This window comes from Neovison vison, chromosome 4 (assembly GCF_020171115.1).
Source record: "Neovison vison isolate M4711 chromosome 4, ASM_NN_V1, whole genome shotgun sequence".
In the NCBI taxonomy this organism is placed as follows: domain Eukaryota; kingdom Metazoa; phylum Chordata; class Mammalia; order Carnivora; family Mustelidae; genus Neogale; species Neogale vison.
The window spans coordinates 209,528,985-209,547,144 of NC_058094.1; the positions used below are offsets into that span (position 1 = coordinate 209,528,985).

The window sequence follows — 18,160 nt, forward strand, 5'->3', positions numbered from 1 at the left end:
AGATCCTGTGCACAAGGTAAAAATGAAAACAAGATAAAACTATTAATAGGGAAAGGGAAGTCCCTTCCCACTGCAGACCCATAGGCCCTCAGGCTCCTCTCCCAAGAGAACTACATTCAGAGATTTATGTCTCCTTCCAGAAATAAAATAACCATGGACTTTAGCATCAATTTTATTTCTTCTCCTTTTTATATATCAGGAGAATGCCATTCATACTGCTCTACACTTTGGTTTTTTGTTTTGTTGTTGTTTTATTTTTACTTAATGATACAGCTTGAAAACTGTTCCAAATCATTAAGCAAAGCTTTTTCTCATTCATTTTCAAGGCTGTACTGCTTTCCAATATTTCAAGATATCCTAATATACAGAGCTTTTTACAAATCAGTAAAAGATGGACATACCACAAGAGGAAAAAAATGGGGAAGGACATATAATGTTCTCAGAAGAAACAGGTATGACCAACAAATACATATGTACAACAAAGGTCTATTTCATGATCAGAGAGATTCAAAGGAAAATTATTAGATACCACTTTTCATCTACCAAATTGGCAAACTTTTGCAAAAATGATAATTATTCAGCAATGCCAAGGATGAAGAGAAACAGGTCTTCTCATTTATTTGTTGGGAATGCGAATAGGAAGAACCATTGTGGAGATAATGTGGAATCAGCATCCAGCATCTTAAAACGGTTCTATCCTTTGACCATCTGCAGCAATTTATTTTCAGGGAATAATCAGAAGCACACGGATGTTTATGTATTTACATTACAGCACTGTTTTATAAAAGTGAGAAATTAGAAAAACTGTAATGTCCAATAGGAGAATAATTAAATACATTATGGTATATTCACAGGACAGGCATTATATGACAACATAACCTTCATAATTCAGGTTTTGAAGCCCATTTAATGGCATAGGATAGTATGCATGATAAAATGTTGATTTGAAACAGCACAATTCGCAAGCATGCCCAAAGAGAAGGGATTTGGCTGGACAGTTATATAGGGGTAAAATAGAGCAAAATGTTAGCAGGGATTATTTAATTTTCTTTATATAGGTTTTTTTTTTTTTTTGCCGTTTTCTAATTTTCTAGAAATACACTTTTTAAGTCAGGAAAAAAACAATAAACATTACAAAAGGAGATTTTTTTTTTTATTCCTTCAAAAATAGCCAATATGCATACAATCTGTTCTACAGGCATTCCTGAGTGAGTTATTATTCTGTGTAGAGCACTAGAAAAACACTAATATTACTCACACATTATGGTGTCCTACTTTATAAGAGCCTATTTTGCTGTGCAAATTCATCTCAGAAGAGAAAATTGCATGTGCCCATATGTTCCAGTGCTGCAATTGCAATGAATTAAAGGACCAAATCCAGGTACTTATATAACCAGGTTAAAATTGGGAGTACTTCTATGAGGAGACTCAATTATCTCTGTTACAAAGAGCCCTTATTTCTCTGCTGTGTGAGAGGCATCTGTCAGAGATAAATTCCTGTCTTTGTCAGATGCTCTTTATCCTCCCTAACAAAAACAAGCCCAGGGAGATGACAGTTAAGTCGCACAAAACCAGGGCTTGGGACTTCCTGAGAAACTTGTCTTGAAATCAGAAGTCAGATTCCTGGCCTCCATCAACCTTCACAGAACACATTGCCCTTCAGTAAACAGCCGCACATTGATGGTTGAGTACCTCAGGATAAAATAAAGACCTTAACTCTGTGTATTCTTTTTCATGAGAGTACAACTAAGAGGTTTTATTTTCCACTCAGTGTTTCAGAAAGGAAACCTGGAGCTTCTAGAAGCCTATCTTCCTGGCCCTATCTCCAACCCAGCACCCATTCCACCCCCAACCCCCACCCACCCCATGGCCACCAGGCTGGATGACATGTTGCCCCAACTCGCTTGGAGCTTCTCATTCTCTGCATGCCTTTCTTTGCTCAGGTTGCAAGAACCTTACCCTTAACTTGCACCCTGTTGAGATGCTACCCTCCTTTATGGCCCAGTTCAAAAGCTTTTTAAGAAAGCCTACCTCAGTTTTCTAACTGGAAAGTACCTTTCCTTCCTCAGAACTCCCACAGCAAAAGACAATGATTGTTACCAGACACCTGCAAATCTGTGTATCCTGAGCCCATTCCTTACTGGCTGTGTCACCTTGAGCAAGTAATGTAACCTCTGAGGCTTGGGCTTCTCATCTCTACAGTGTACCTTCTAGAGTTTTCGATAAGAGTAAATAAGAAAACTTGAGTGCAGTATTTAGCAATATATATTCAACAAATGATGGCTTCTCTCCAGTTCTCCATTATGAATTTCTGTCACGTTCATGATTTCGTGCTTCTGTTCCCGCTCTTCTCATCCAGCATACATACGTGTGTGTGTGTGCACTTGCGGCTACCAGCTCCATGTAAGCAGAGCGGGCGTTGTTCACCTCTGTGGTCTCCTAGCACCTAATACTGTGACCTATGCGTATAGAGAAGGCACTAAAAATATTTGTTGGAAAGTAATTAGTATATTAAACACATCAAAAACATTTAAAACTACAAATGTTAGAGCCAGAAAACCAGATGGCTTTTGAAAATAAATAAGAATTAATAATTAAAGCACCAGATAGCGTTTCTCAGAGAGTAACAATCGAATTGCAAATAGATCCATCAAAGTCCCAGTTCTCTGTGAACACAACAGCGAAGCAGACAGGGCAAGCACTTCGGTCAAATGGTCAATCACTTATCTACCCCCCATCCTCAATTCCATTACCTTCCAGCCTTTGAATCTCTTCAGCTGTCACTTCCAGTGTCTGATCAGATAGGGAAGCAACTTGGATGACCTGATAGAAGAAAGAATGAAATGTATAGATGCATGTATGTTCGTCTTTAAACAGAGGCAATTCTGTCTTTTATAAAAGATGAGGAAACATCAAACATAAAAGATCTCTGGGTTTAAGGAACCGTCAGTGTCCTCCATTGGAGACTAAATCTTAGGCCTCCTTGTTTTGGGAGTGGTAATAATATCGCACGCAAATGATGGTTCCAGAAAAAAAAGCTTCATTTAAAACATCACATAATAAACTAAAAAGACCAAAAGGGCAATATGGACAAGAAACATGAATAAATAATCATATATATTTCAGTCTCAATGTGCAGTACTTGCAATGACAGAACTGAATCAACAACTCTACATTCAACGAGGAAATAAAAGTAATTATAAACATATTCAGCACATCACTGTATACTGACACATAGTTTTTAAAGCACTTTTCACAGCTCAGCTCCTAATGATGAAGTTCTAGAACCTAGGTGAGGTTTGGTGGGCTGAGGTCCGGAGGTACATCAATGAAACTCATGTTTGGAGAGCCCGAGAGACACTTTGTCCGTAATTTTCAACCGAAAGAAGAAAGTGACTTTCCCAAAGTAACAAATAGCCCATAGCAATCACCTGGTTTCATAGAGAAGAAAAACATCCAAACAATCCAAAGACCACAATTCTAGATTCTAAATATTAAGTTAAAGGGTGCAAGGAAAAAACAAAAACAAAAACAAAAACCCAAACCTAAGCCATAGCGTGATGACTGAAAGGCAGAATGTGCACTTTATAAAATTCTTACCAAAGAAGACTGTTCATACTACCCTTGAGCGAGCACACACACCACACATCAATCCTCCTGAAGGTGTAAAGAATCAGAAGGAACTCTTCTGCAAACATTACCTAGCGTGGCATTAGAAATACTCACATAAACCAGCGCAGATTAGAGTCTTTACTCCAAAGGATTTTAGTTAAACTTACCAGCTGGGCAAAAGTTGTAACTTTTAGTCTCTTGAAAAGCTCATCCTTTTTGTATCTATAATCTGAAAAGTAGGATAGGACAAGTAATTTTCTAGGTATATTTTTCTTAGAGGTACTCATTCTTTCTACCCATCAAGTTAGACAGTGTAATTTTCAAGTGATTTATTTGTTTTTACATATCCTATCTCATGTAGGATCCTCACGGTATGGTCAAAATGAAGTGTGCCACACATTTTTATCACCTCTACATTCCCACCTTTGCTTTGGCTGGTAGGAAGCCTGAAGTCAATTTATAAGTCATCTTTTTATGTCTGGTGACTTTACCCCTTGCATTTTTTCTATCTGCTTACCATTTTCCCCTTTTACTTCTGCTGTCTTTCTTTCTTTTGACCACTGTTGTAGTACACGCATTTTATAAGACACTTTAAATCCTTTTCCCAACAAAGAGGGTAAGGGGGAATAAACGCCTGCATTTTGCAAATGAGGACAGAGACCCAGAGAAGCTCAGTTGCCCCAGGTCAAACAGCTGGTAAGACAGTCACACCCTATTATTCTAACTCTGCCCTGAAGGGAGAACGGTTCTGTTCCTGTGGTTACAAATTATGCTGGAGACACAGGACAACCTCCCCCCACCTCTGCCCCAATCACCACCGCCACTGCCACTGCCACTGCACTGGGAACAAAGTCGGGCCTGGTGCTGATAATCTTTTCTATCAGTCTCTCCACGACTCCACTTCCGTAAAAAGCCACCTACTCAGTGTTCCAAAATGAAAAAGTTCCCGAGATCTGTTGTGTGGCAGTGTCACATTTAAAAATGGTGAAGAGTGGGGCATCTGGGTGGCTCAGTGGGTTAAAGCCTCTGCCTTTGGCTCAGGTCATGATCCCAGAGTCCTGGGATGGAGCCCCACATTGGGTTCTCTGCTCCATGGGGAGCCTGCTTCCTCCTCTCTCTCTGCCTGCCTCTCTGCCTACTTGTGATCTCTGTCTGTCAAATAAATAAATAAAATCTTTAAAAAATATAAATATAAATAAATTTAAAAAATAAAAATGGTGAAGATGGTACATTTTATGTTAGGTGTTTTTTGTTTGTTTTTGTTGTTGTTGTTTTCTTTTTAACCACAGTTTAAAAAAAAAATCATCCTCCTGAAACATCAGTATTTATTCAGCTCTATCTCGACAGTCCTGAGACATGACTCAAATGGGGGCAACTTTTACGCTCGTTTGTTGTTAACAATTCTTCATATCACATTGAAAGGTCTTAAAATTTAGCCAGTCTCACACGATCTAGTATCTGTCCCACAGAGGCATGTTAAAAGTTAGCTTCCTTAAAATTTCCTGAAGATAACTGCCAATTCCGAAGAGTTTTCAGCATGGAACTCTCACCCACCCTCACGCTCCCCTTCATCTCTACATTTTTATATTGGCGCCATGATTCTTTAAGTACTTCCTCATTAATTCCGAATTACTCAAGGTTAGGTGGATAATTACTATGGCCATCACAGGGTAGAAGTCGCATAAACCGAGACTCCTAGCAACAAAGGAAAGGATTAAAGGTATTTAAAATTATTTACCTGGTGTTACTAATCATTTCCATGAATTTTCCAAAAACCAACGCAGAACGAATCCTTTGGAGGATGTTAGCTTGGTTGACCAAAACACCTTATGACTCAAGAGTCAGGAAATCATAGTACTTTAAAAACTAGACTTCTGGGGGCACCTGGGTGGTTCAGTGGGTTAAGCCTCTGCCTTCGGCTCAGGTATGATCCCAGAATCCTGGGATCGAGCCCCATGTCGGGCTCTCTGCTCCGCAGGGAGCCTGCTTCCCTTCCTCTCTCTCTGCCTGCCTCTCTGCCTACTTGTGATCTCTGTCTGTCAAATAAATAAATAACATCTTAAACAAACAAACAAACAAACAAACAACTAGACTTCTGTCACTATACCAAGACTCTTTGTTACAATGAATTCAAGCTTCTCTGCTCTCCTATGTCTCAAAGAGAGACAGGTGGCTAATAACTAACCATTACTTCTAGATAATAGCTTCTTCTGGATACAACAAAGTAACAAACCTAGATGGGAAGGAGCTTCTAAGACCCACGAGGACGCAGACCCAAGACTACCACCAACCTGCCCACCAAAAGTCATTTATGTCCATCACAGTGGCAATAAAATAAACCAATCAAGAGAGTCAACAATTTTCAAGTAGCTTGCTCTGTGGCATTTCTCCACTGATAAATAGTTACATAGTTTGAAATACTTCTCCACTTCTTCACATTCCCAGTACAAAATGTACCCATCCAAATCCCCTTTGACAAAGTAGAAATGATCTCAAATGAAAAACAGGCTCTCGTCTATTCTGCTGACTGGTATATCTAGGATCCTCTCATAGGCACTCAGAATCCCGCTGTACATTTGAACCTGAACTCTACATACCTGGTTCTTGTTTAGAAGGACAGCCATCGTTAGGACTCTCTGACATTCTTACTCAGAGATAAAAGATCGACCTGGACGTTTTACTGGTAAGTTTTAAAGTTTATTAAAAAGGCTGACTTGGAAAGCTCTGTCAGTCTGTCCTTGCAAGGGCGAACAGAGCTTTAAGAATGGAGCTTCTGCTACCCTCACTTCTCCCAAACTCCGGGATGAAGACAAAAAAATCCTAGTTTCAGATATGTTATCAAGTTTTGCTTCTCCGGTAAGTGCGGAGTCTCAGGCTGGCTCTCTCGAGTTACTGGAAGGACAGAGACCTGACTATCTAGGATGCTTCACACTGGGTTCAGCTAGTGTCATCCAACCACCAGAAGCCAAGAATAGGCTTTGTGAGCAGTCAATAGACACAGAGTGCCTATTTTCCTGAGACAGAGCAGAAAGAATATTCAGATTACAAAGGAATTCTGCGTTTTCAGGGTTCTGTTAAAACACGTTAGTAGCAAAGGGAAGTTGGGTTCACAGTGGAAGACAAATCAAAGGAAGTAAGAGAACAAGGTTTGTGATTTCACAGAAAGACATGGCATCTGAGGTAACCCGAGAAAAGTGAGGGGTCTAGGGTGTCACAAAACAAGGCAATATTCTTCTCCCTTGTGACCCAAAGGAACATCTACAGCAGAAAATGGGGAAAGAGAAGGGAAGAGCTTCCAAAATGTAGATCTCAAACCAGAATCTGAAGTAATTCTAGTCAGGGAATCAGCACAAAGTATGTGAAACAAAGTGAGAGGAGCCTCCTGTCTTAATAAAAGGAAGGCCAAAACTTCCAAAGAGGGAAGCAAACATTTTCAAGGACTTTATCTAGAGGTATTTGGGCGTGGGGGGGTAGAGGGTAGGGAGACAAGTTCCATTTAAAGTTTAGATATTAGAGAAACCACATTGTGTTGTTTTTCTTTTTAAGATTTTATTTATTCATTTTACAGAGAGAAAGATCACAAGTCAGGACAGAGGCAGGCAGAGAGAGAGGGGGAAGCAGGCTCCCCGCTGAGCAGAGAGCCCGATGTGGGGCTCGATCCCAGGACCCTGAGATCATGACCTGAGCCAAAGGCAGAAGCCCAACCCACTGAGCCACCCAGGTGCCCCCACATTGTGCTTTTAAGAAGTGTTTTAAACAGGGTTCCGCAATCTGGGTGGAATGGGACATTTTCAGAGGACAAATCTTGGTGTGGACATGAGAGCTTATACTAAGCTACGAATGGGTAGGAGGCAAAAGGGATCGTAGGCCCAACCAGAAGCAAGCCAGCTGAATTTTACCTGCTGTGGATGAATTAAGGATGACAACAATGAGGCATGGGTGAGTAATGAGATTTTTTTCCAAATAAGTTTAAAATGGTAAAATATGCTCTCTTTCTCTCTCTCCCTCTCTCTCTCTATATATATACTTATGTAATGTAAAGTATAATAAAATTACAAAATCTGCTATAAATGATTGAAGAAGAAAAGGATGGTGTGACAATTACACAGGAAAAAACAAATGTCTGTAACAGCGCTTACAGCCGAACACGGCAACCAGCAGGGTCACAGCATAAAGCCGCCCCTGAGTCCCCACGCTATTGGCTGGGGTTTCTTAATACCGCAGCAATTCAAAAGAAGCAGAAACATTATCATTTAAATTAAAAGGCCTGTTATAAAAACAGAAGTTATGGTGAATTCTGGGTTTGTAATATTCTCTTCCCAAAGGATGTGTATTACCAGAGTGAAGTCCTGAACTGGGAACCATTAGAGGGCCTCTTGCCTCCCATTAGCTAACTACTCCCCTGGCACCGGGTTCCTCTACTGAGGAGATGGACAAATCCATCTTAGGAAACAGATGTTTCTACTTCTTTCGTTCTGGCCTTGGTGTGTATACTTTCCATCCATTTTGGACACAAGTTGAAAAATTAAGATTTTGTGCAAGGGCGATGCACTTGGTGACTAGTAGCTTATCTTGGAAGCAGATTACTTTGTAAAAAGGACGTGCATGACATATGATTTTTAATTAAAGGAAAGCAGACTGCAATGAATTCAGAAGGCATGGCAGCACCACTTAAGACTAAGCTTGTTCCCTCTCGCCCCTCCATGTCTTTCATGAATAACCGACTAATTTATACGCCAAAAGAGGCTATGAAAGGAGAGGTGGTATGCTTACTATCTCAGGCATAGAAAAAACGAAGAAGACGGGAAAGATCATGACCTTGAAAAAGGTCGTGGAGATTGCAGTCCAGTGAAACAAGAAGCTGGGACGCTCACTGCCTAACTAGAGAGCTCATTCTGCATTCTAACACTAACATCTCCTGTGGGATGTTAGTTGGGCAGAACTCAGCCCTCAGGCGACAACCTTAGCAGCTGGCTGGGATGGAACATGGGTTTCCCACATCCTCCTTGGCACCTGCCAGGCTCGCCCGCCTCCCATAGCTCTCCATGCCTGTCAGCTGTAGGATGGGGCTAAGATTGTTAATAACCTACTTCTAGAACTTCAGGGCTCCATTATCCCAGAACATCAATAGTGTTACTCACTTTTTTTGATCTCTTCTAGCTTCTCTGTGTATTTAGTCATACTGTTACCTAGAAAGAGAATAAAACAGGCTTTTAGTAGAAGAAAATGAGCAAACACTGCAAAAACAGAATGGAGGACAAGTAGTCCCTAAGCCTTCCTATCCTCTTCTTACAGAATCATAGTAGGTAAATTGGACCACATTAATAGTCTTTTGGATTATATAGCCTCGTTAAATGATGGGGAATCAAGGGGAAAGTACTGGTCACATGTATTGAAAGGGTACACAGTAAACACTAGGAAGTCCCCATACAAATGATCACTTTATATAATCTTTTTTTTTTTCTTTTTGAGTCAAGACTTTCCTCCTCCCTTTATTCTTCTATAATCTTTCTGTGGGGAAAATGTGCCAGTAAGAAAGAAAGAAGCAAGGATCTCTCTGAATGTCTAAAATGTGCTGCTGTGGCTACCCAAGCAAGCCCTTGCCCTCTGCTTAGTCTTTGTGGTTTCCCTTGCTTTCCTGAACTTGGGTCTTCAACTTTTCTTGCTGATGTTGCAGCCTGAACTAGACCACACAGTCTGTGCCCTAGTATTCACCATGGATTTGATCTGCTAAGAAATAACAGCAGATTCCCACCATTGCGGAGAGCACTGAGCCCTCGTGTTCTATAGCCTGGTTCTACAATACTGGGGCTAGCCAAGGTGGTTTGGAGGGTTTCCATACACTAAAACTGGGCCAGGATCCTTTTGGTTTCCGAACGAACTAAAGGTCTAGTTCCCAAGCCAGGGGCTATTATTTTTCACTGGGCATGCTTCAATTTGATTCAACACAGCAAGCTCTGCCTGGCATTCGAAAGATACAGCAAAAAAGGGGAAAACTGTTTCAAAGTTTTCTCATTTTGAAAATTGTGCTAACTTTTAAGCTTTGGGAGGAGCTAGTCTGATTCAGTCCCAACTTCAGATAAAAGAAATGCTTTCAATTAATGGCACGAACTGATGTTTTTTAAGGACTAGCCTGAGCTTTTCTTCATGTTTTAGGTCAGAAGTAGAGAAAATTCTTGCTCTGAAACTCAAAATACATCCTCAAAACAAAACAAAAAACTTACAACATGTTATTTTATCTTTACTTATAAATTCATCAGAGAATAAAATTCCACTGAGTTGAAAACACTTGTTTTTTTTTTTTCCACTTGAAGACACACACTGTCCAGATCAGGATGAGACAGCATGGTACAGTGTAGCCCAGACTGTGGCCTTCCAAAAGCTCAGAAAGACATGACAGCAGTCAGGGCTGCTGAAACACCCGAGACTTCTCAGGAGAGACCCTGAAAATGCCTAAGAGATTCAAACAGCACCCCAGACCAACATAGCATCAAATGTGATCTTTTCTAGGTTCTTCAGCTGGAAGTGACCTGAGATGTGACCAGATTTCTGGAGCGGGAGCCACGAATTCTTCCTCAACACACACCCTTCTCCCTTTGCAACTTTGACCTCAGGTGGAAACCCGTTGGTCAATACAATGGGGAAAGACATGACAAATGTCTCATTCTTAAACTATTTTCATAACAGCTTTTGGTCACGAGTGTTCCTGAGTCCCCTATATTTGTGTGTTGCTGACCCAGCAGTTAGCTTCTTTTGGCCTGGCAGCTTTAGGCGGTCTCGTCAGAAGGCTGAGGTACAGTGGCATCTGGATGGCTCAGTTGGTTGAGTGTTTGCCTTCGGCTCCAGTCATGATCCCAGGGTCCTGGAATCGAACCCCATATCGGGGCTCCCTGCTCCTCCCTCTCCAGTTCCCCCCTTGCTTGTGTTCCTTCTCTCACTGTCTCTCTCTGTCATAAATAAATGATCTTAAAAAAAAAACAAAAGGAGGCCGAGGTACCAAAAGGATCACCAATTTGTCCAGTGATAGCCGGGCTGAATGTTCCCAACCTCCTGGTTTGTAATATGGCTCACGAGAACATACTGCTTCTCTCGGGAGTGCTGCTTTTAGCTCTGTGGGTTAAAGCCTCTGCCTTCAGCTCGGGTCATGATCCCAGGGTCCTGGGATCGAGCCCCGCGTCAGGCTCTCTGCTCTGCAGGGAGCCTGCTTCCCTCTCCCTCTCTCTGCCTGCCTCTCTGCCTACTTGTGATCTCTGTCAAATAAACAAAAATCTTAAAAACAAACAAACAAACAAACAAACAAAAAAACCCCACGATTTCACTGTGAGGTAAATATGTAGAAAGTGTGATTTCCCTAATAGTAGCAGGTGGGACCCATTTTATGCTCTGAACTCCCTGAGGCACACCACACATGGAAGACAATAGCCAGGCTTATTATATGGTCTTTATTATTAAAACACTGCCATTTCCAGTCTAGAGAGGTTTCCACCAACAGCCAACCAACACCAAGCCCATTTCTCAATCAATCAATTATCAGCATTTTCTGAGTATTTACCCAGCACTTCGTCTTTGTACCAGTGGGGCCTCACAACAACCCTGTGAGGTAGGCCGGCGCTCCTTCTGTTTCTCCCACTAAAGGAGAAGGCAGGCAAACACAGTCTTTTGCAGAGGTATACAAATATTTGGTAAAATTAAGAACAAATCTGAGAGGGTGACTGATAAGAAGGTCTTTTCATTATAGACATTTATTCTATCCAAGTAGTGGGGGAAAAGAGGAAATGGGGAATTTCTGCATTGTTTCAGGTGGAGAAAGACACTAGGATGCCTGCCATGAAAGATCCTTAAAAATGATTTTAGAAAGTATAAAATGCAGTATTTCACCCCACTCCATAGAACACTTTTATCTTAACTATGCAGTTTATCTTACTGGATCTAATTGCATCTGAAAACAGGCTTTTGACTACCTTCTAAAAAGACTAGAAATGAATCAACTCTGTAATTGGCTTATTTATAAATGCAGCTTTGTTTCATACAAAAGGAGAATAAAGGACTATCAGCAAACCAGTTCTTTTCTTTTAACTGAAATTACACATTACTGCTAGATAAATTTTCTGAGACAAGACTTTGATTAAAAGAAAAAAAATGTCAGTGGCTCCCCATTGCTTCCTGACTAAAGTTTAAACTCCTTGTTCTAGAGCTGAAAGCGCCAACGTCTTACCTGCCTCTTCAATCTTGCCTTAATTACTAAACTTGACAAACTCTCCGTTAGTCTTCTGTTCTCTAACATGTCATCTTGTCCATGTAATCATAATAGCTCACCCAGCTGGAAGTGACCTTTCCCTCCTCTGAACTTCTACAGACTCAGCTCACCACCCACAAGGAATTCATCATCCTACCGCCTCATTTGTGTGCAAGTCTTATCTACCTTCTGATAGTGAAAGCCAAAGACTACTTACACACACACACACACACACACACACACACACACACACGGAATCTTTATCTCTTCCCTTGTCTAGCACAAAAGGTACTTGGAATTATTTGCTAAGTGAAATAGACTATGAAGATCTACTATCTGAAGAATCCTTATAATGAATTATTTTATAACACAAATTATCATGCCCCCAATTTGGCTTGCGTTTTTGGACACTTGGTTTTTTTTTTAAGCTATGCACAACTTGATCATTATCACAGTTTCTGTTTTGTACTATCTATGTGACATCCATATTATTTCAAGACTTGGGTAACCTCGAAATGTATAAGGTGGCATTCGGCTTCTACCTAAGTTTATATTTTAAATTACAAAAAAGCTACCTACCTACACACACACACACACACACACACCTCTCTCTATATATATATACACACACACACACATAGACATATGTATTTATATACATAAAAAAGTTTCGCGATTAGAATCAAGAGACAACCCAACTCCATCAACAGTGCTACACAAGAGAGAGCAAAGTCAATAAACGGAGTGACTCATTTGTTCGATTTTTTTCCCTTTGTTTTCCTATAATTTAATAACATTATTTGTAATGAGCCAGTAAAGAAAGCAAGTGATTTTGAGCAGCAGCAATCTAAAGTGGGCAAGATTTATAAGGCACGAACTCAGTTGCTAAGAGACAACTCCATTGCTTTATTTTTCTTCAATATTTCCCTCCTCTACTGAGAAGTTCTTTGGCTCAGAAGGAGCAGAAAGCGTGAAAAGAAGCACAGTGGTCCTTTGTTAATCTCAGTAAGTTATATGAGTGTATAGTGCTTTCTGGTTTATAAAAGGCTTTCACATACATTTCTTCCTTTGACATAAGAAACAGAATTAAATACTAAATAAAAGTGAAGAGTACCTTGTCTATAATGAGTTTGAGTGCTTAAGATCAAGGCTATTAGCAAATATTCAGGCAGAGTAGAGGCTAAAAAAGAAAAAAAAAGAAAATGACTAGTTTGTGTGGTGATAACAAGAGTAATATGAATTTTTAAAAAATTGAAAATAAGGCTAGAAGAGGCACAGTGGAGAAAAATCTACAGAATTTTAGAAAACTGAAGACATTTGAAATTAGATTGGCTAGAGACTGAAATGAGAGGCTAATGCAGGCGATGAAAGAGTGCAGGACACTGACAAAGGGAGAGCCCTGCGGTTTGGAAAGTGTCCCTTCATCAGCCTGTGGTGCTGCGGAACGGAAACCCAGAAACGGTGCTTGAGAATACACCAGAACCCTGCGGTGGAGACCGAACAAAACGCCGTCAGGGATTTCGTCAGAAGCATAATCCATTCATGGCACTGGCTGGCAAGGCTGGGGAGCCGGTAAGAGACACCCAGGCACCTATGGAACAAAAGAAATATTTGAAGTTCAAAATGATTCTGCTGTTTCTAGCGTGGCTATATAGTAGTGTTTGAGTTTATAGGAGAAGTAGAGTCAGAAGCATAGAAGTCAAAAATAATCTTTACCCAGGAAGAAGACAGCAGTCTTTGAAGAACTCAGGAGGTGATCTGGGCGAAGACCGGAGATACCATGCAATTCTTGATTCCTTGTGATTAACTCTGAATTGCTCACTGTTTGGTAAGAAAAGATTAAAGACCCATCTATTTTGCCTAGAAATGAGGAATGCTCACTCACACCTGGCCCTATTTCCACTGCTCTGACTGCAGAGCTTAAAAACGTACCATAGACAGGGGCTCCTTACTCTCATGGGGCTATAAGGTTATTCTTGTGCTCTCTTAACCAGGACTCCTCACCCTTTGTACCTTTCGGTACACATATAAATGATAATATTTTAACAAAATGCTGGTGTACATGCTGGGTGCCCTGGGCCCTGATGGCTACCCAGAGAGCTAATGGGACATGTATCACGGCACATAACCAATAGGCCATGGCACACCAAGCGGAAACTTTCTCTGAATACACAAGGAGACAAGTCATAGGAAAAAACCATTAAAACCCTCCCCTGAAATTGACTTCAAAATCATGTCTAAGTTTGAAACAACAACAACAACAACAACAACAACAACAAAAACAAAAATCAAACACTAGCATAGTCCCACACTGACTTTAAAATACCGTTTTAAGCAATGGAGTACACTTTGGACCTTCCAAAAGCTATTCTAAAACTAGTTTGGGAGACTTATGACTCCAGGAAGATGAGGTAGATGTACTTTACTCCTTCAGCTAAGTACAACAAAAACACTGGACAACCCACAAAATGAGAGAAGGTATTTGCAAATTATATTTCTGATAAGGGTCTAGGATCCAGTCTATGTAAAAGAACTATTATTACACAGCAATAGGAAAAAAACAACAACAACAAGTAAAAACTGGACCAATGATCTGAATAGGTATCACTCTATAGGAGATACACAAATGTCAGTAAGCACATAAAAAGGTGCTCAACATCATTAGTCATTAGGAATATGCAAATCAAAACCACAATGCGATACCACTTCATATCCACAAAGATGACTATAATCAAAATGATGGACAGTAACAAGCATCATCAAGGATGTGGAGAAAAAGAGCCCTCGTATATTACTGGTGAGGATGCAAAGTAGTGCAGCTGCTTTGGAAAACAGTTTAGCAGTTCCTCAAAAAATTAAACACAGAGTTACCACATACGGTCCTATGTGACTCCTAGGTATATAACCAAGAGAATTAAAAGCATATGTTCACACAAAAATTTGTACATTAATGTTTATAGCAGCATTGTGGCTAAAAAGTATAAACAACCCAAATGTCCGTTAATTGGCAAGTGGATAAACAAAATGTGGAATATATTTATATAATAGAATATTATTTGGCAGTAAAAAATAATGAAGTATTGATACATGTTGCAACACAGACAGACCTTGAACCCATTATGCTAACTGAAAGAAGCCAGACACAAAAGGCTACATATTACATGATTCCATTTATGTGAAATGTTCAGAATAGGCAAACTATGGATACAGTAAGTAGACTGGTGGTTTTCAGTGACTGGAAAAAGTAAGGAATGGGAAGTGATTGCTCTTGGATATGGGCTTTCTTTTTTGGGATGACAAAAATGTTCTGCAATTAGAATGATGACGGAGTCACAACTTTGTGAATGTACTAAAAACTTCTGAACTGCTTAAAAGTATGAATTTTATGGTATGTAAATTATATCTCAATTTAAGACAATAATATATCAATTATAAAAAAGGACTGATAATAAAAAAGCCCTGGACATTACATATAAAATATGAAAAAAAGACTTGATAGGTGCGAGACAGGAGGGCAGACTGGGTAGGGACCTCAGGACCCAAGAAATGGCACGATAGTTGACTTACTTGGCTTTTTTTTTTATCTGTCTTGCCTGTTTGTTTGCCTCATATATCTTAGACTTGGAGCTAAAGAAGCCAGCAACCCAGAAACACCAATGGACAGACAGGAAAAAATAAATCCCTCATAAAAGCCTGTTGGCTCCACCCAAAGGACTGGGGAAGGGGCAGCCTAGCAAGCCAGAAAACTGTCAGACAATAACTGCTTTACTCCAACCAAACACCACCCTCACCTGTCAGCAAATGTTAGGGTGGTAGGGTAGGGGTGGGGTCGGGGGGGGGGCTTGATTTCTATCCTTGCTGGGCTATGATGAGGTGCCATCAAAGCACCAGAAAGAGGATCAAGGAGGTGGGGATGGGAAAGTACTCGAAGATACGATGGCTGAAGACTTCCCAAATTGGACAAGAAACATGAATCTATAGATGTACATACAAGCCCAGTGAATGCCAAACAGGATAAACCCAAAGAAACCCACACCAGATACATCATAATCAAACTTCTGAAAACTAAAGAAAAGAAGAACCTTGAAAGCAGCAAGAACAAAAAAAAACCACGACACCTTACCTATATGGGAAAAACAGTTCATGATCAGAAATCATGGCGACTAGAAGAAAGTGGCACAGTATTTTTCAAGGTCTCAAAGAAAATAATTGTCAACCTAGGCTCCCACTCAGAGAAAATTCCCCTCGGGAATGAAAGGAGATCAAGACATTTTGCAGATGAAAGGAAACTCAGAGAGTCTGCTTACCAGCAGACCTACCCTAAAGAAGAGCTAAAGAAAGTTCTCTAATCAAAAAGGAAAAGTAGGGACACTTGGCTGGCTCAGTCAGTGGAGTGTGTGATCTTGGGGTTGTGAGTATGAGCCCCACATTGGGTGTAGAGATTACATAAAATAAAATCTTTAAAAAAAAAACTATTAAAAAAAAGGAAAGAAAAAAAAGAAAAAAAGAAAAGGAAAAAGAAAAAAAAAGAAAAAGAAGCTAAGGAAAGAAGAAAAATATGAAGCAAAAATATGCATATGTACGTTTTTTCAAGTGCCTATGGAATAAATGCCAAGATAGTCCATATCCTGAGCAATAAAATGAACATCAATGTTAAAGGTAATTTAAAGGTATTTTTAAAAGACTTTATTTATTTATTTGAGAGAGAGAGATCATGAACAGGGGGAGGGGCAGAGGCAGAAGCAGACTCCCTGCTGAGCAAAGAGCCTGACATGGGGCTTGATCTCAGGATCAAGGCTTTAGTCAGGATCATGACCTGAGCCTAAGGCAGACACTTAACTGACTGAGCCACCCAACTGTCCCCCCATCAGTACAATTTATTAAAAAATCAAAACAGTGTGTTCTTCAACCACAATGGGATCAAACGGGAAATCAAAATAACAGGAAAATCTCCAAACCCTTGTAAATGAAACACCACACTTCTGAATAATTCATGGGTCAGAAAGATAGTCTCAAAGGAAATAAAAAGGCACAATGAACTGAATGAAAATGAAAATACAACATATCAAAATTTGTGGGACACAGCTAAAGCAGTGTTGAGAAATTTACAGCACTAACTATATGCATTAAAAAAGAGGAAAAGTCTTAAAACGATAAGCTAAGTTCCCACCCTCAACAACCTAGAAACAGAAGAACAAATAAACCCAAAGCAGAAGGAAGGAACAATACAGATGAGAGCAAAAATCAATGAAATTTTAAACACCACACGCTTGTTTTTCACAAGTATCAGTAAAATGGATAAATCCATAGTAAAGAAAAAAGGGAAGAGACACAAATGAGCAGTATCAGGAATGAAACAGGGCCTAGCACTTCAGACAACAGAAGGATAATAAGTGAAGATTACAGTCCTACACACATAAATTTGAAAACTTGGATGAAATGTACTAATTCCTCAAAACATACAAACTACCACAACCCACCCAATAGGAAACAAGTAATTTGAATAGCCCCATAACTATGAAACAATTAAATTCAAAATTTAAAAACTCTCAGGAAGGAAATCTCTAGGTTCAGATGGTTTTACTAGAGAATTCTACCAAATGGTTAAGAAAGAATTAACACCAATTAACCAATTAATAACAATTAACACCAGGGTTTTTTGTTTTCTATTCAGTATTTTTTCTAATGGTGTGTTATTTTCTTAAACTGAGGTATAATTTACATATGATAAAAGTCACCTTTTAATTTAAATTTTTTTTTCAAGAGAAGAGAGAATATCAGTGGGAGTAGCGTGGGGGCGGAAGGGGCAGAGGGAGAGAGGGAATCTCAAGCAGGCTCCAGGACCAGCTCAGAGCCCAATACCAGATTCGATCTCACAACCCTGAGATCATAACCCAAGCCAAAATCAAGAGTCAGATGCTTAACCAACTGAGCCACCCAGGTGCCACTATAAGTCACCGTTTTTGTTTTTTTTTTTTAAAGATTTTATTTATTTATTTGAGAGAGAGACAGAGAGAACATGAGCAAGGAGAAGGTCAGAGGGAGAAGCAGACTCCCCATGGAGCTGGGAGCCCGATGTGGGACTCAATCCCGGGACTCCGGGATCGTGACCTGAGCCGAAGGCAGTCGTCCAACCAACTGAGCCACCCAGGCATCCCTAAGTCACCGTTTTTAAGTGTACAATTCATAATATACAATCTCTTCCCAAAAACAGAACATGAGGAAATACTTTCCACCTCATTTTATGATGCCAGTATTACCCTGTTACTAAAACTAGACAAAGACAGCCCCCCCACTGCCCAAAAATTACAA

The 18,160-nt window shown here is 40.0% G+C and overlaps 1 protein-coding gene across 3 annotated transcripts in view; it reads right to left on the bottom strand.

Moving 5' to 3' along the window:
- Window positions 1-18,160, bottom strand: part of CEP41 (centrosomal protein 41) — a 48,313-nt gene that overhangs the window by 10,730 nt on the left and 19,423 nt on the right. The window contains exons 2-6 of one of the 3 annotated variants that reach the window (XM_044246574.1): window positions 13,565-13,669; window positions 12,963-13,439; window positions 8,754-8,801; window positions 3,780-3,841; window positions 2,754-2,823 (exon numbers count right to left, since the gene is read on the bottom strand). In XM_044246574.1, coding sequence (XP_044102509.1) covers window positions 2,754-2,823; window positions 3,780-3,841; window positions 8,754-8,793 — 172 coding nt within the window. In that variant the 5' untranslated portion in view covers window positions 8,794-8,801; window positions 12,963-13,439; window positions 13,565-13,669. Of the gene's footprint in view, window positions 1-2,753; window positions 2,824-3,779; window positions 3,842-8,753; window positions 8,802-9,327; window positions 9,381-12,962; window positions 13,440-13,564; window positions 13,670-18,160 lie in introns of those variants that run through there. The other 2 variants (XM_044246573.1, XM_044246572.1) reach the window with 2 other exon arrangements.